Raw genomic sequence first — 16,376 nt, 5'->3', positions numbered from 1 at the left:
TTGCTGTTCCACCAATGATGTAGTGACTATCGTCTCTCCCTTCACCGCTTTATTTTCCTGCTCTTCGCCAGAGTAACTAGTAGCATTACCAGCTAATGGCACACTTTTCTGGGTGTCATCTGCCTCCTTTTCTGGGATGACTTTCCTAGGACGACCGCGTTTGCGTGGTGTGTGGCCCAAAAGATTGTTTGGGTTTGCAGCAATGTTTATTGCCTCATCTTCACGGACAGTCAACCTTAGCTCTTGACCTCCTTCATCTTTAACACCCACATCTTGAGATTCTGGTTTTATCTTTTGAGGTCTCCCTCTTTTGCGTGGCTTTTGTTCTACCAAATCCCCGAGCTTGCATTCATCTGGACTCGACACTGCAGTTGGAGATGGGGAAACTGTCCTCTTTGGAACAACAGGGGGATTGGTGGGAGAGGATGTGGCAACTAAGGACACCTGATCAAGGTCATGTGTACAACAATCTTCCATTTTTTCAACTGTGGTGAGTTTACATGCATTTTTATTCTCTCCCACCATTGATGTAGCCTCTACTGTTTCCTCTCTTATTTCAATTTCCTTCTTTTTGCCCTGTGCTTCCTCTTCTACTTGTGTGCAATTACTAATCATTTCACACCCAGCTTGGGGTGAAAACACAAGGCTATCAATGGAAGCTGGGATCTTAATGTCCACACTCTGTCCTGCAGTCTCAGCTGTCTTTTCAGGGGAGATTCTGGATGTGATTTCTTTTTTCCTGTGCTCCTTGACATGATTGTCATTAGACGGGATGAATGTTCCTTCGGAATCTGTCTTATCTAAAGGTGTCACAAGAGTTTGTTGGGAAACAATTCTGTTCTGCTCCTCAAAAGAGTAATCACTGGTATTAACAGTTAATGGCACACTTTCTTGGGTATCGTCTGTTTTTTTAATTACTTTTTTCCTAGGACGACCGCGCTTACGTGGTTTGAGGCATGTAAGATTATGTGGGTTTGCATCAATGCCCCCTGACTCATCTTCACGGACAGTCAGAATTGGTTCTTGTCCTCCTTCATCTTTAACACCCACATCTTGAGATTCTGGTTTTATCTTTTGAGGTCTCCCTCTTTTGCGTGGCTTTTGTTCTACCAAATCCCTGAGCTTGCATTCATTTGGACTCGACACTGCAGTTGGAGATGGGGAAACTGTCCTCTTTGGAACAACAGGGGGATTGGTGGGAGAGGATGTAGCAACTAAGGACACCTGATCAAGGTCATGTGTACAACAATCTTCCATTTTTTCAACTGTGGTGAGTTTACATGCATTTTTATTCTCTCCCACCATTGATGTAGCCTCTACTGTTTCCTCTCTTATATCAATTTCCTTCTTTTTGCCCTGTGCTTCCTCTTCTACTTGTGCGCAATTACTAATCATTTCACACCCAGCTTGGGGTGAAAACACAAGGCTATCAATGGAATCTGGAATCTTAATGTCCACACTCTGTCCTGCAGTCTCAGCTGTCTTTTCAGGGGAGATTCTGGATGTGATTTCTTTTTTCCTGTGCTCCTTGACATGATTGTCATTTGACAGGATGAATGTTCCTTCGGAATCTGTATTATGATCTAAAGGTGTCACAAGAGCTTGTTGGGAAACAATGCTGTTCTGCTCCTCAAAAGAGAAATCACTGGTATTATCAGTTAATGGCACACTTTCTTGGGTAATGTCTGTTTTTTTTGTTTGTACTTTTTTCCTAGGACGACCGCGCTTACGTGGTTTGAGGCACGTAAGATTGTGTGGGTTCACAGCAATGCCCCCTGACTCATCTTCACGGACTGTCAGAATCGGTTCTTGACCTCCTTCATCTTTAACAATCAGTTCTCGAGATTCAGTTTTCACCTTTGGAGGTCTACCTCTTTTACGAGGCTTTTGTTCAACAAAAGCACTGTGTTTTAATTCACCGGAGACCTCTGGAGATAAAAATTCCGGGGGAGACTGGGATTTGCTTCGCTTTGAGAGAAGAGAATCAGTGGGACTTGATGGCACTAGCATAACGGCCTGGTCAAGGTTATGTTCGAGACGGCTTTTGATTTTCTCTACTGCAGTGACACTGCTCGCCAGGCTGTGCCTTGTTACTCGGGTTTCCGAAGGGGATAATTCTAGCCTTTTTACTTTTTTACTGCCTTTTTTCACTTTGTGCACTAGGGAATTACAGTGATTAATATTCTCAGTTGATGAATATTTGAGTCCTGCAAGGCCTTCTCCTGCTTCACTATACGCTACCACCTCCAAATTAGCCCCTACCATTTCTTTTCTCATAGCCGTTTTACTTTGTGTCTGATAACTCACCATTTTCTGACTCAATACTGTGGCTTCAGTCAGCATTTCGTGACCTTGTTTTGGAGTTACTAGACCATTATCAGTTTCTGGTTTGACCGACTGGGAACACCGTGGTGCTTCAACTTCAACACTCTGTTCAACAGATATTTCTGAAGTCTGTTTTTGTTTCTGTCCTTTTCCCTTCCATTTCTCAAAACAATGTACAGTTTCTAAAACTTTTTCACCAGTTAATGGTTGACAAGATATCTCTGCAGCCTCCTTTCCAGAAGAACTGTAGTCAGGCACTCCTGTTGCTGCCGTTTCCCCTGTTAAAATATTTGTTAAATTGTTTTGTGATATTCCAGACTCATTTTTGCGATTTACATCTGTGGGAATTGCATCCGTTGGGAATGAAGGTGGTGTTTCTTTTTCAGCTTTTTGAGAGGGTTGGACTGGAGACACATCAGAATCCAGGACTGTCTTACTTCGTTCTACCTGTACAGCTTCTTCTATGCTTGACATTTGAAGTGATTTACCTCCCATTTCTCTGTTTGCCCTGCAAGTTTTCCTTTTCTTTTTGTGGTCAAATGGTCCTGCAGGTGTGTTCTCAGTGGCAACATTCTGCTGGTCTTTTGAATCTGAATTATCCAGTGCACACTCATGGGATTGTACGGTGCCCTGTTCTGGAGAATATATAATAGTGTGTTCCACTAATGGAACACTTTTCTTTTCGTCCTTCTTTATTGGGTGAGCCATTTTGCGACTTTGTTTGATTTCGGGTTCAAGTGACCCCTCACCAGCTGTGAGTTCTGTCATCACTCTTGGCAATGATGTTTCAGTGTTGGACTGCGTACATTTGGAGAATGTATGAGAAGAGAGGTAAAAGTCTCTGAGATCGTCTTTGATTTGTTTAACTTCTGAAGGAGCAGAGAACTCAGACTCAGGGTATTTCAGTTCAGCTGGCTGAAAACTGACAGGGAGAAGCTCTTGATATTTTTTCTCTACACCTGCTAAATTCATTTCTGACTTACTTTCTGGCAGGTGGTCAGCTTTGCCAAATCTGGTCTCCACAGAAGTATGTGGAACAGTGTTAGCAGGAGGCCCTGTTAGCATTGGTGCCTCTGACGTTTTGTCTGCATCCTCTCCCTTCTCATCTCCTGTACGTCTGTCTTTGGTTTCCCCAAGGCCGGATTCTTCCAAGGAAGTTTGCAAAAGTGTAGCTGTTGGGTGGATTTCAGCAGCCCTTTTTATGTTCCCCTCAAATGAGAGATCACCAGTGCACAAAACAGGAGAGACTGCACATGCATTTTCCTGTTCTGATAGGTGGGTATCTGACTCGTTAGAGAGCCTCTCTCCAGCATCGTGCTGGTGTAGAGTGTCAAAGGCTGACTTTACAATATATGATAGCCCTACTGATAACCCTAAATCTGACATAGTGGGACAATGGCTTCCTCCATTCTCATCAGCTAACTTGTGATCATCACCAGATGCATCTGAAGGAGTCTGTTTGTCAGGGGACCGTTTTAACCCCTCCAGTTTCATATTTAACACTTCTACTCCGTTGTCCTCCAGAGGAGCTCCACTCTTCAAGACACTTTGTTCTAATTCCCTTCCAACTTCTTGAGAATGTCTGACTGAAGGAAGAGAAATCGTTTTCTGTTCAGAAATCGTTTTCTGTTCAGAAACTAGCCTTCCGGCTTCTGGAGCATCCACTGCTTCTGCTGATGTCACACTTAAACCTGGAATCTCGACAGCTTCTGTTCTCAGCCCATCATTTTCCTGTGCTTCAGCCTCGTTACCCATTCTCTGCCCGCTGTCCTCAAACGTCACACAGCCTTCACCGCGCTCCAAGTCCTCTCCGTCCCCTGTCTTCACCTTCGTCTCAATTTCTTCCATAGCCCCTCTGAGAGGAACCAGCTTCTGAACTGGAACCTTTGAACAAACAAGAAACAAATCACTCATCACTTATATTTTATGTTCCTAAAAATCCATTTTTTTCCCCAACTGGCTCATTCCATGCCAGCTTTATCAATCACATAGTCTATTTTAGTTTTGCTAGAAAAATGTAGATGGGACACATACTGTAGTTACAGAGTCGTTTACTAATGTCAATGTCAAAAAACAAAATACAAGTTTTCTTCAAAGTGAAAACATATATTACATTTTCCATACACCATCTACATTCAAAGCACATGTAAGCAATTTTTCCCTAAAAATGTCAGTAACACCGTGATCGCCTAGTGAGAGTTTTGCGGAAAAGCAGACCAAAATTCCAGACGGACCTTACATTCTCTGTGTCCATGGCGCTTACATATATGACTATTTCTAATGCTGGATAACCAATATTGCAAGCTAATGGGTCATTCCTTAGGTCACTCAATTCCACACAAACGGAATTATGCTGAGACTCAATTTTAACTTTCAAATGTATGCCAAACAAACACCATTGACTGCAAAGTTTAAGAAACCATACAACTCCATGCACAAGGACGACTTTAACATTTTAACTGATTGCATTTATGTCTGGTGGGTGTGCAAAGTGGTCAGAAAGTGCTAATTGCTAAATTATTCACTCACCAATCAGTGCTCACCAATATAAAGTAATTATTTACTACAGAAAACATGGTTGTGTACAGATTTCATGTATGAATTATCAATATCTGTTCTTTCTCTTGATGTGTGGTCAACATACATAAAAATGCCACTATGACAACCCTCCTGAAATCATAACCATAAACATGCATAAAACAACACATAAAAATATTTTTCATATTTCACCATTTACAAACTTGTGATAAAACAAGATGTTTTACATAAAGAAAAACTAAAATTTCATCACATACAAGTAACACAACACACATTCACTCTCTCTCGCACACACACACACACACACACACACGCACACACGCACACACGCACACATTTCAGTGAACTGGACTCCTCACCACTCTAATTTATCATTAGCATTCCTATGCAGATACCTGTGAATGCTGACTGCAAATAGAACACGCTCAGCAGGTGTACCTGTTTTAAGCTTTCTTTTTCCCCTTTATCATCCCAACCTTGGAATTGATCATTTTCATTCACTTCACCAAATTATAACTTCCCAGCATCACGTTTTTCTTGGGATCGCCATGTCTCCAGAACAGCTCGGCCAATGCTGTAAGCAGACCTATTTCCAGCCCTTGCCTTCAATCCTTCGAATTATCTCTCCACAACATTCCATTGCCTTGACCTTTCAAGTCAATCGAAAAATACAAACATAGATTCACCAGAAATGAAAACATGTTCACATTTTTCCACTCAGGCGTTTGTACTTAGACTTTCAAATCACAGGTAAGATTTCTTACAAGGTACTTTGGGTACAATCAGTGCACCTTTTTATAGCTTAGAATCCAAGTCATGGTAAGCAGGCTCTAAATCAAACCAACCCAAGACATTTTCATGTGTTCTATTTCTCGCTGCATTTATTACTGCACTGAAATGTATGTCCTTGATAAAGACATCTAATAAAATGTCATGTTAGTAATATTAGTCTTAATACTAGTATTAGTATGCATAACCAAATAAAAAGGGGTCAATTAATTTCCAGTATGAATGTTTATTTAAAAGCAATTGGCAGGAAGGACTACATTATTTTAGCCAACATTCTACTGTAAAAACAAGATGGTCATTCCATGCCAAGTGGTTGGCAGCTCATCTGTCCTTGATTTTGCTGGAATAAAATTCACATGGGAGTTTTTGGACATGTCCAGTTTAGGAAATCCATCATATACATATAGAACCCTTTGGATAGTGACCTGGTAACAATGAACCAATACTGAAATACTGACTATTACCAGTAAAACCACCTTGTAGTAGTACCACCACTGTGTAGTAATTTAATCTCACCAAACTAACCATACCAATGTACATGCACTTACAGGTCTGAAGCCACAACAGCTGGGTTTCACCATTTATTACAGTGTAAAATAGATAAAAAGTTGTTTTTTTCAACAGTATTACAAGTAAATGGTTCATTGCTTAGGTGGTGCATTGCTCACTGGTGCAGTGGGGGAAAATGACAACCAGTTTGTGTGGGGGTGTCAGCAATAAGATGTATCTCCACAAATACAACTGCAGCAACCACCGGGGAGAAAAAAACCTTTTTCTTACTTGGCACAACAGTGTCAGCAACCTGGTAGGGCCTGGTGTTTACAATCCAATCACAAGGTGTGAACATTACGGTCCTGGTAATTGGCATGCCCTCATTCTGTTTTCGAAACCACAAATTGCCTCTCTCTTCAAACCAACTTGCATTTAGGTCAGCGAAATGATTTTGTCTGACAATCAGCGTTCAACACGCTATCTTTTTCACCCATGCTGTAAAAGTCACATTATTTTTGATGCCACCATATTTTTCAGCAGCACCATGGTTGTTTGGTGCAACAGACAGTAGCATGTATCTATCACTGCCTTCCCTAGCATACAGCTCCACTTACTGAAAAAAAACCCCTGCTCATTCAGAGCAACCCGCTGAGGTCTTTGCTATGTAGGTTACAAACTGCTATTGTACTTCTCTGCCTGTGAGGATTTAGGTAAAGTCATGCCCCATCAGTTGAACAGTGTGCAGAGTGTGTGTACACATTTGTTACCCCCACCTGAATAATCGGGTAGTCTAGCGTTTGAAAGCAGGTGATTAAAGCACATCAGTGAGGTCACACAGGTAGCTAACAAACTACAATAAAACCTAAATTTTGCCCAGGTCTCCCAAGCCACCTGGGAGCTGAGGGATTGTTGGGCAATCTGCGCTCTTAGAGTGACAAATTTCCAAAGCGTGGTCAATGATGATCAATCAAAATCATGTGTGGTTAGCCTAGCAATCTTACATGCAAATATGCCACTATCATTGTGGCCAATTCACGAGCATGTTTTGGCTCCAGATCAATGTATGACACGACCGCACACAGCATTCTACCACAGTTCAACATATCATTACATTCAGAGGTAGCAGGAACTGCAGACCTTTTCACTCATGTCTGCCATTTAGCAGACTTGACCTAGCTGCAAGTCTTGCAGGTGAGACAAAAGCAGAAAGACAGAAACAAGGGCAATGACACATGCAAATGTAAAAATTGTTACTCACAATGAAGCCAGTGACCATATGCTTTGGAAACTATTTACATAAAAAAAAGAAATTTAACGCACTGCCTGTGGACTTCATATGGAAACCCTGAATTATGAGGTAACTGTGCTCCTCGGTTTGCATGCAGGCAGCTTAAATCAAGCTTAATGTGTTACATTACATTACCTGCGGACACTCTTATACAGCTCTTATTCTCATATGTAGTTCCCCACTGGTGGAACGAGCTACCTTATGCAATCAGAGCAGGGGCGTCCCTCTCTATCTTCAAGAACCTCCTCAAGACCCAGCTCTTCCGAGAGCACCTCCTCTCCTAACACTTCTTACAACTCCAACACAATTCCATCTCTGCGCACTTTCTGCCTCGCACTTCTTTCTCCTGTCACTACGTTTGCGTCCTCCACCTGTCTATCCTTGTGGTTTCACCTTGTTTACCTTTGTCTTCTACTTTTCTTGACTTATTTAGCGGAGTTTAGTTGTTTAGGTTGCACCTAAAGCTTACTCCAAGGTCTCCTACACTACCGTAGCTTGCTTGCTGTTCCTCTCTTGTAAGTCGCTTTGGATAAAAGCGTCCGCCAAATGACCTAAATGTAAATATAAATGTAGAGCGACTTCCATCACAATCGAACTTAAGTATATCCATTCAATTTAAACAAGCAACAATGACAGGCTCACAACACTCCCAGACCAGTGAGTGTGAGCATACAGTGTTGAGCTGGATATCTCAAGTACAAATCTTGGCCTTCATAACGATCTTTGACACATGATTAGTGCATCCTGCAAAGCGGTCTCCCTGCTGCTGTGCCCTTCTTTACATTGACCCATACAGAGAAGGCTGTCCCTTTAAATTTTGGGGAGGGATCACACCGAGGCCATCCTGGAGCACACACTGTATTACACAACCTACTAATTATTCAGACAATTAAGGTAATATTCAGTGAAGTATTTGAAGCAGTCCTGCTTTGCTAACTCATACAGAACTGTATGTGGATTCCCTGCATACACTCCTCCATGTAATCTTCACAAAAAAAAAAAAACAATGCTGAAAAATGCACAGCCATCATAAGTACAAAGCATGTTTTTAAAGGATCGATATCCTCAAAAAACTGTTATCTTTGCACAAAAATACATTATATTCTAGAGAAGACCTGCCTAGTTCGCAACAATCCTACTAAAACGGGCAATTCGAGTGCTTTCTATTTATAACCCCTTTCAAATTAAGTCTTTTAAATGGAAGCACCAAGTCTGTTTAGGCACTATCAATTGTAGAACTTGAAATACTCACAACAAACGTAGCTTGAATACTTGATCATAAACAAAAATGGTCGTAGGTGTGGCAATATCCACAGGTAACGTTAGCTACAGTATACCGCACGCTTCTTTCTACCAAGTGGCCACCTGAACAATCGTCAAAAATTGAACAAATCTAAAATTTTCCCAGTGCGATTTGTTTGCTTTTTCCTAATCTAATTCCTATCTACAAAATATGCAAAAGAAGATGAGGGCTTATAGTGATGGTATGACAGTTATTTAGCCCATGGCACAGAATTAAAACTGGCTGGGCAATCTGATTTTTTGTCATTTAACCACTGGGTGCATAAACAAAAAAACGCACGCAGGGGGAAAAAAGGGTCACCAAAACGCAACTATTTCTAAGCTAATTTCCTTATCGTTCTGCTAGCTAGCTGATCCAAGTATGATCCAAGCATGATCTTAATCGCCACGTTAACTTAATCGATCAACCATGGAAACAAGATGGTTAAATGTTTCTGAAAATGGGTTTGCCACACAACAAGGCATATTCTTCATAGTTTGCAAGTTTGGCAACCTTGCTTTGTATTTGTATCATTGCATTTTTAGCATTAAATTCATTACGTTTAGTTAGTGTTTCCCCAACACCGTGCAGTAGAGTTCAGCTAGCAAGACGACAACAGCGATGGCTAAAGCATTTCGGTCTTCCCTAGCATTGTTACCCCAAGACCAACAGCGCGGGCGGTTAACTTGCATTTTGGAAGAAAGTCTGAACTTAAGCGTGTGCTTTTTTCCCTAGTGAAAATTCAGAGCAGACATCTCCAAACTTTTACAAGTACGAAAATGCGTCAAAACGCCTGTTGCAACGGGTAGCTACTTATTCCGCTTCCAAGAAAATTAAGTGAAATTCCACTGTGCCCCCCCCTCCCATATGCGACCACTGCAGACACCTTAGCCAGCTAGCCACATCAGTAACTTACCAGTTGTTGGTAAACTAGTTAACGTCGGCAATCGTGTTCATTTCGTGGTCATGATGTAATCGCGTTTCATATGCGGCAACCGAAAATGTTGAAGAGTTGCACCTCTTTTCACAACATTAGGTACACCCATTTGACTGCGCACACGTGCATGTTTAGGTCCCTGTTCAATTCTCCTCGATAAACATCTCAAAAGAACATCCGTGCACGACCGGAAGTAAATTCCCTTACCAGATTTCAGAACCGACCGGGACCGTAGTTAGAAAATACTGACCACAGTGATAACCAAAATATAATTTTAAAAATACCTCTTTTAGACAAGCACTTAAATTTCAGTACAGCAGAACATTGTGTTCGGCTAATGTATGTAGTTATCAGAAATTACTTTTGTTAATAGTTTATTGTTTTGTCAATAGTTTGTTATGATCCAATTTGTTGCCTTTTATTATATTATTATTTACTACAGTCAGAATCTACACAACACACATATACAGGTCACATATACAAATCAAAAATGTATCCATTAAACCCAGTAAATCATTATCTAAATTGGTGTTAATTTGATATTTTAACACCTTTGCCGTGTGAATGGAGTTCTGTTTTAATCATTATACTCCATTGTATGCTTTCAGGTCAACACTTCTACAGTATAACAGAAGAAATACAAAATTCAAGCAGTGTTTTGGCAGAAATAAGCAATTAATAACTAAAAAATTAATTTAAAAAAATTCAGTTTAACATATACTCTATTAAACTGAAGATGACAAAAAAAAGATAAAAACAGAGGATCCGTTAATGGCAAGACTTAATTTTAATTGACTTGAGAATTGACACTTATTTGAGAGAATAACAACACTTACGGGACCAGATACAGATTTTGGTTTTATCTCTTGGCTCTGCATAAATTGCACACATTTTCTTAGTGCTGATCAGTGAGAAAGCAAAGCTAATGTAATACTTGAGCACAAGGTAAAAACCAGCAAGAGTAATGCAAAATCATCTCTTAACATTCTGAGTCTCTAAAATTTGTCTTCAAAAATCTGATTCATCTTAGGCCATAGGAGTGGGGAACAGCTTTGCCAGCAATTAGCTTGGGTTTTAAAATCTCAAAAGACTATAAATACACTCCAGCTCTCCAGGTCTACAGTTAATACTTTATATAACCTTTGTGTCATTATTTCAAGAAAACTGGCTATTTTTAAGGCTGTGGGGAAAAAAAGCATTAAAAGCATAAAATAGTTACTGAATAATGAAAAACCTTTGAAGAAAACTTACTGCATTCACTTCTTGAAAACTAAATGCGGTCCTGAAGATCTCCAACTGTGAAGGCATAAGATCTAGGATTTTTTTCAGAATTCTTTAATTTTGAAACAGAGAAATAAAGTCAAGATCCACAGAAGGATCGTTTTGGTGTATGGTGTCACCACTGTTTTACAGTGGGGGACAGAAACCATTGATAGTAACTTCTATCCTTTGTGGGTGTAGTAGTAGCAGTAGAGAAAAAGGTACTAAAATGTTTCTTGAAGTGGTTATTAAAATAAGATTTTTAAATAATTTGCACTAAATTTACAGCCCAAGAACTGGTTTGGAAAATTATAACACACCAAGCAGTTTTGGTTACAGCTGGTGATTCATTGCATTCAGGGTTTGTCTGCAGATTTATCTGATTGAAGCAATGACCATCTACAGAAATGTAATCTCCACTGGCCTCACATTTTGTTCCATAAACCTCCTTACAAACATGGAGGCTCCTCCTCAAAAGAGACAAAATTCTTCCACTGGTTAAGAAATTGGATGAGTGCTGACCAAAACCAAAGACAAAAGCCTGGACCATCAAAAACCTAGATACAGACAACACAGATTTTAAGTTGCTTTTTAAAGGCATCCCAAATTTAAAGGCTAATACTTGCCTCTAAAGGCATAACAGCTGCACATTCTGACGGTTTAATTGCCACAATTTCTCTGGTCTGGAAACTAGTTTATCTATATACCGTGCAAAAAAATTCATTTAAAAATACACTTGAAAAGAAGGGGGTAGGATGGCCATACCTAATAATCCAGGGTGCCAACTTAAAAAAAGAAAACACTGACCAAGCATCTATCCAAGAAGAAACATTTTAATCTCAATGCATCTTTCCTGTCATTATTTTTTTAAGAAAAATAAACACCTATAGCCAGGGAAACACAGTGCTTACAGTCTTAAAATAATTCATGAAAAGCTACCACAAGGTGCGGAGTTACAACTAAATGCTACATAGTACCTGGCACACTTAGCATGTACTTTCTTGTGACACTAAGACACCTAGACATAAGCATCATTACAGTTAAGTAAACATTTCTGGATGCAAATAAAAATGTTTAAAAATACTATGGTTACACTGCCACACATTTCTGGAATGCAATTTGTACCTCCCATAAATGTATTATACCTTTACAATGTACTTTGATGTAATTTGTGGGGATTACAAAGGGGTTGCAAAAATGTAAACATTTACATGTTTATGTACAACCCTTCACATTGTAAAACTAAGGATACTGCATTAGAGGGGATCCCAACCTTTTAAGATTTTATACTTTGGCAATTAAGGCACATGAAGTATGTCAAGTGCATCCACATTATTAAACTGCAAGGGAGAAGGAAATGAACAAAAGGCAGAAGTATGGTAAAGGTCTATTTTTGGCCTGGAATAAAAGTTGATAATCACCTTGATTTCACCAAAATTTCTGAGCAAAACAAGAGTGACCCATTTAAAGTCTATGATATATGACTGTACTAGATGCAGTGGAAGTCTTCCAGCTTGCTTTGCTTTGAAATCCTGACTGTGAAAATTTGAACACCCTACTTAACTTGATTTGTCTAAATAAAAAAAGGTTATTTTACATATAGCATTCATCCTAGTTTTCTTCAGTAGCCACAGACCATATAGTAAATTACATTTATTTTTATGGCATACGCCGTGAATCTTATCCATATGCAAAGCGTCATGGTATGAGCAAAGCATACAAGCTAGCTGAGCAGGACAACCCTGTTGAATCTCATTTATGATTTTTTTTTCATGAGGTTTATATAGTTTTTCAGAATATATCAAATATTTCTTAATGGTTTTGGTTAAAAGTTAAGGCCAATATTTTGTTCCACTCAAAATAATTTGGCACTCTAGAAATTAATCTCAAATGAGTATGTGTTCGTTTTTTTTGGTAGCCTCTTAAAGCTTTCACTACATTAGCAAATACTGTAAGAACAAAAAAGCCTACAAGGCAGCAGAACGGAGTAGGTGCCATTTTCAGGTCAATTCCGTTATTAAATAATTAGCTCTACATCAACTAACTACTGTTAAGTAGTTAATTAAGTTATAGTTCCGCTACCTAGCACTACAATTACCCAGTTTTCATCTCAATTTTAAAAGAGAAAAAGGGCTTTATTTTTGCCAATGACACAACATCATGTCCAGGACTAAATAAACTGAGAAAAGCAACAATTTGACCACTTAAGTCACCATTTGTTTCATGCCTATAGTAATCTGCATACAATAATTTCATTTTAGTGTTAAAGGGGACATACTCAACACAGATATCTGAAGGCATTTCACCGTGCCTTCACACAATCTTCCGTTTTCATTCAGGGACTGAAGAGGGTTTACAAAATAAGCTCAACTTCAGGCAGCAATCCCCTAGACTAGTCTTTAAAAGCAGAAATAAAAACTGGAAAGTTGATTAATCAATAAAAACAATGGGATTTGGTTAGGGTAATCCCATAAACGCTTAGAAACATGTCCATCCGTCCGTCCATCTGCCCGCCCATCCTAACAACTCCCTACAAGATGCTGCTGATGTTCTTCTTTGCCTGACTCCCTCGTTGAGTCTTCTCTTTCTCTGGCTTCCCATTTTTGCTTCCTTTCCCAATAGCTGCTTTCCTGGGTGAGGCAGTCTTCCTGCCACTGCCATGCTTCTTGGCCACGCCCTCATCCCCACCCGCGTCTTCCTGCACCACTTGTCCCGACAAATTCTTGGGGCGCCCCCTCTTGCGCTGGTTGGGCACCGCTAGGCTCCCCTCTTCCTTGCAATCTTCCGTTGCGCCTTCGCTCACCGCCGGGTCGCCCGAGGCGGCGCTGGCCTCGGGCCTGGCTGGGCCCGTGTTTTGGCTGTCTCCGGCGTCCTCCGCATTCAACTTATTTGTCCTGTCTCCTTCGTCCGGGCATTTGGCCTCCTGAGGCTCGTCTGCCTTGCCGCTCGACCGGCGGGTGCGTTTCGTGGGCGGTGGGCTGGCCTTGTTTTGCTCCGAGTCGGATGCGGCCGAGGAGGCCGACGCGTCCTTCTTTACCTTGACCGAACCCGGCGGCCGTCCCCTCTTTCGGGGGAGCCCGTCAGCTGCTGGAGGTCGGGGGGTGGGAGCGGCGGGGGCCGGTTTGTTCTTGCGCAAGTGCGCCCCCTGCCTGGACTTGCGCGGACGTCCTCTGCCCCTGGGCTCAGCAGGGACGGGCGGAACGGGGGGCTCCACGCGGGGGTATATCCGCGGCCGACCCAAGGGCTTCCACACCCGAGGCCCCTTGGGTTTGCCCTTCATCTTCTTCCGCTCCTCCTCCTCTTCAGGTGTGAGGGGGACTTTCCTGGGTCTCCCCCTTCGTTTGACCTCTTTCCGGGGACGGCCCTTCTTCCTGCCTGTCCCAGGCGTTATAACAGGGGTCGAGGGGTCCACTAGCTTTCGAGGCCGCCCTCGTTTTCCTGGTATCCGCACCGGCTTGGGCCTCTTGTTAACCGACCCCAACGGCCGTCCCCGCCCCCGCTTGGGGGGCTGTGTGCTACCATTGGGCAAGGCTGACCCTGTCCCTGCCCCTTTCTCCTCCTCCTCAGTCTTTACATTGTCCTCCATCGCAGGGTGTTGGTCGGACTTCGTATCCGCCCCAGTTTCTGACAGACCGGCAGGCTCAGGATTCATAAAGCTGCAGACGACAAGTCGACTGAAATCTGCAAATACAGAAAACATTGTAAAGTTACAACCGCCAGCAAGATGTGCCATTGTCACCCACAATGCATCGTAATATTCTTCCTTGGTAGCTCCCAGGCTTTCTGTTTTTAAAACATCTACGACACGAAGTGACATGAAGTATATTTATGTGTTTAAGAGTACACTGATCCCATGTCCACAGATACGAAGCTATAGTATAATATTAAATGGAAAGTGTGTGCACACATATCAGTGTGACTGGAAAATTAGAAAGCAAAAATGCAACTGTCTTGCAACACATACAAATCAAAGTGTTATGTCCAGTTAACATTCCACAAGTGACAGAACCATAAGCCTTGTAAATAAAGTTTTTTTTTTGACAGCCTGGTATCTCAAGAGGTTCATCATATTACAGTGTTACTACAGTATTTTTATTGCACATTAACATTACTGGCAATACATGGCCATGGTTTACCACTACATAAAAATGAATGAGTCATAGATCCTTTTGGTCCTTTTGACCCTACATAACCTAAACTGGTGCTGACATTAAGGAAAAAACTGCACTGCAGCGCGCAAAATAGTGCAGAGATTATTCTTATTCAATTCGGTTCAATTTAGCAAGATTGAGCAATGATTCATCCCACTAAATCAGACGTATGGATGACAAGCTATGTGTTCAAATTACTTTTTTGCCCACTGTCGAAAAATTGTAAATAAACTGGACAGCTAGCTGGTCTACCTACGTACCAGCTGTTTTCAGGGTTCCTGGTGGTGTGCAAAGGACCTAAATATTTTTCAGAATAAAATAAAACTCTAGAGTGCATAGCTACATATAAAAAATATTTGTATCCTCTCTATAACTCCCTAGCATCTAACTAACTGGACTAGATGGCTTACCATTTGCCGATATAACGTCAACTAGCTATCTATATACTAACAACCAACAGCACAGCTTTCTAGCTCCATCTGGAAAAATATGTAACTTCTACATGTGAGAAAGACTCACATATGTTGACGCACAAAATATCAATTGCTAAGCTAACAAACCCCTACCACCAGATGGAAGATTTTTTTTTCTTCCAGCGTAGCTAAGGCTAGTTAGCAGGGAGACTCCTGCAGATTTCTGCAAACTGAGACTCAGCCAGCTGCGAAATGCATCTCAAACTGCGCCCGAAACCGCTGCGCGCACCTCACCTTGCAGAAATCCTGTCTATCACGGGCTCCTGCCGTCTTTAAAAAATCTCAGGTTTTTTACTAGCGGCCAACCCACTGTGTCAATCCTGCAGTCTTTGTTTATGTTTGAATTTGAAACTGCTTCCGGGGCCGACTGGAGGCCACAATACACTCTAGCGACCCCAACGGTCCGCCAGGTAATTTATCTACAAGTTTTCTAATTGTTAAGTGTAATCTGATTTTTTTTCAGGTTCAGGCAGTAATTACTGTGATCCTTGCAATACGTCATGACACATGTTATGCATAACTTTAATATGCATAACTAGGTCTGATGTGAATGGAGTAATGCAATATGTCAGGCTCCTACAGTATGATACCACAAAAGTAGCTTGCTCTCTTGAGTGTGAAAAAACCAAACACAGAGAAATTCCCCTAAACTTTTGGTCTTTATCTCATTAAGTATGTCCACTTCATCAGTTTTTGGAAGAAACTAAACTGCAATAGATGTGGACCATTTATAGTTTTATCAGTTTTTAACAGCTGACATGGAAGCAGGTACAAGATACAGTAAAGGACACAACTTTTGGGGTTCATGTACAGGATGTTGTAGTTGATATAGGATCATGAC

General features: G+C 41.2%; 1 protein-coding gene across 1 annotated transcript; it reads right to left on the bottom strand.

The window, feature by feature from the left end:
• Positions 1–13,155: 13,155 nt before the first annotated feature.
• si:ch211-288g17.3 (chromosomal protein D1) lies at positions 13,156–15,860 on the bottom strand. Its single transcript, XM_036516217.1, has 2 exons — positions 15,770–15,860; positions 13,156–14,592 (listed from the first exon to the last, which is right to left on the bottom strand). Exon 2 carries the CDS (start codon positions 14,561–14,563, stop codon positions 13,442–13,444), a length of 1,122 nt encoding a protein of 373 aa, XP_036372110.1. The 5' UTR covers positions 14,564–14,592; positions 15,770–15,860; the 3' UTR covers positions 13,156–13,441.
• Positions 15,861–16,376: the final 516 nt, after the last annotated feature.

This window comes from Megalops cyprinoides, chromosome 21 (assembly GCF_013368585.1).
Source record: "Megalops cyprinoides isolate fMegCyp1 chromosome 21, fMegCyp1.pri, whole genome shotgun sequence".
NCBI lineage: Eukaryota > Metazoa > Chordata > Actinopteri > Elopiformes > Megalopidae > Megalops > Megalops cyprinoides.
This window is presented reverse-complemented; position numbering and strand designations above follow the sequence as displayed.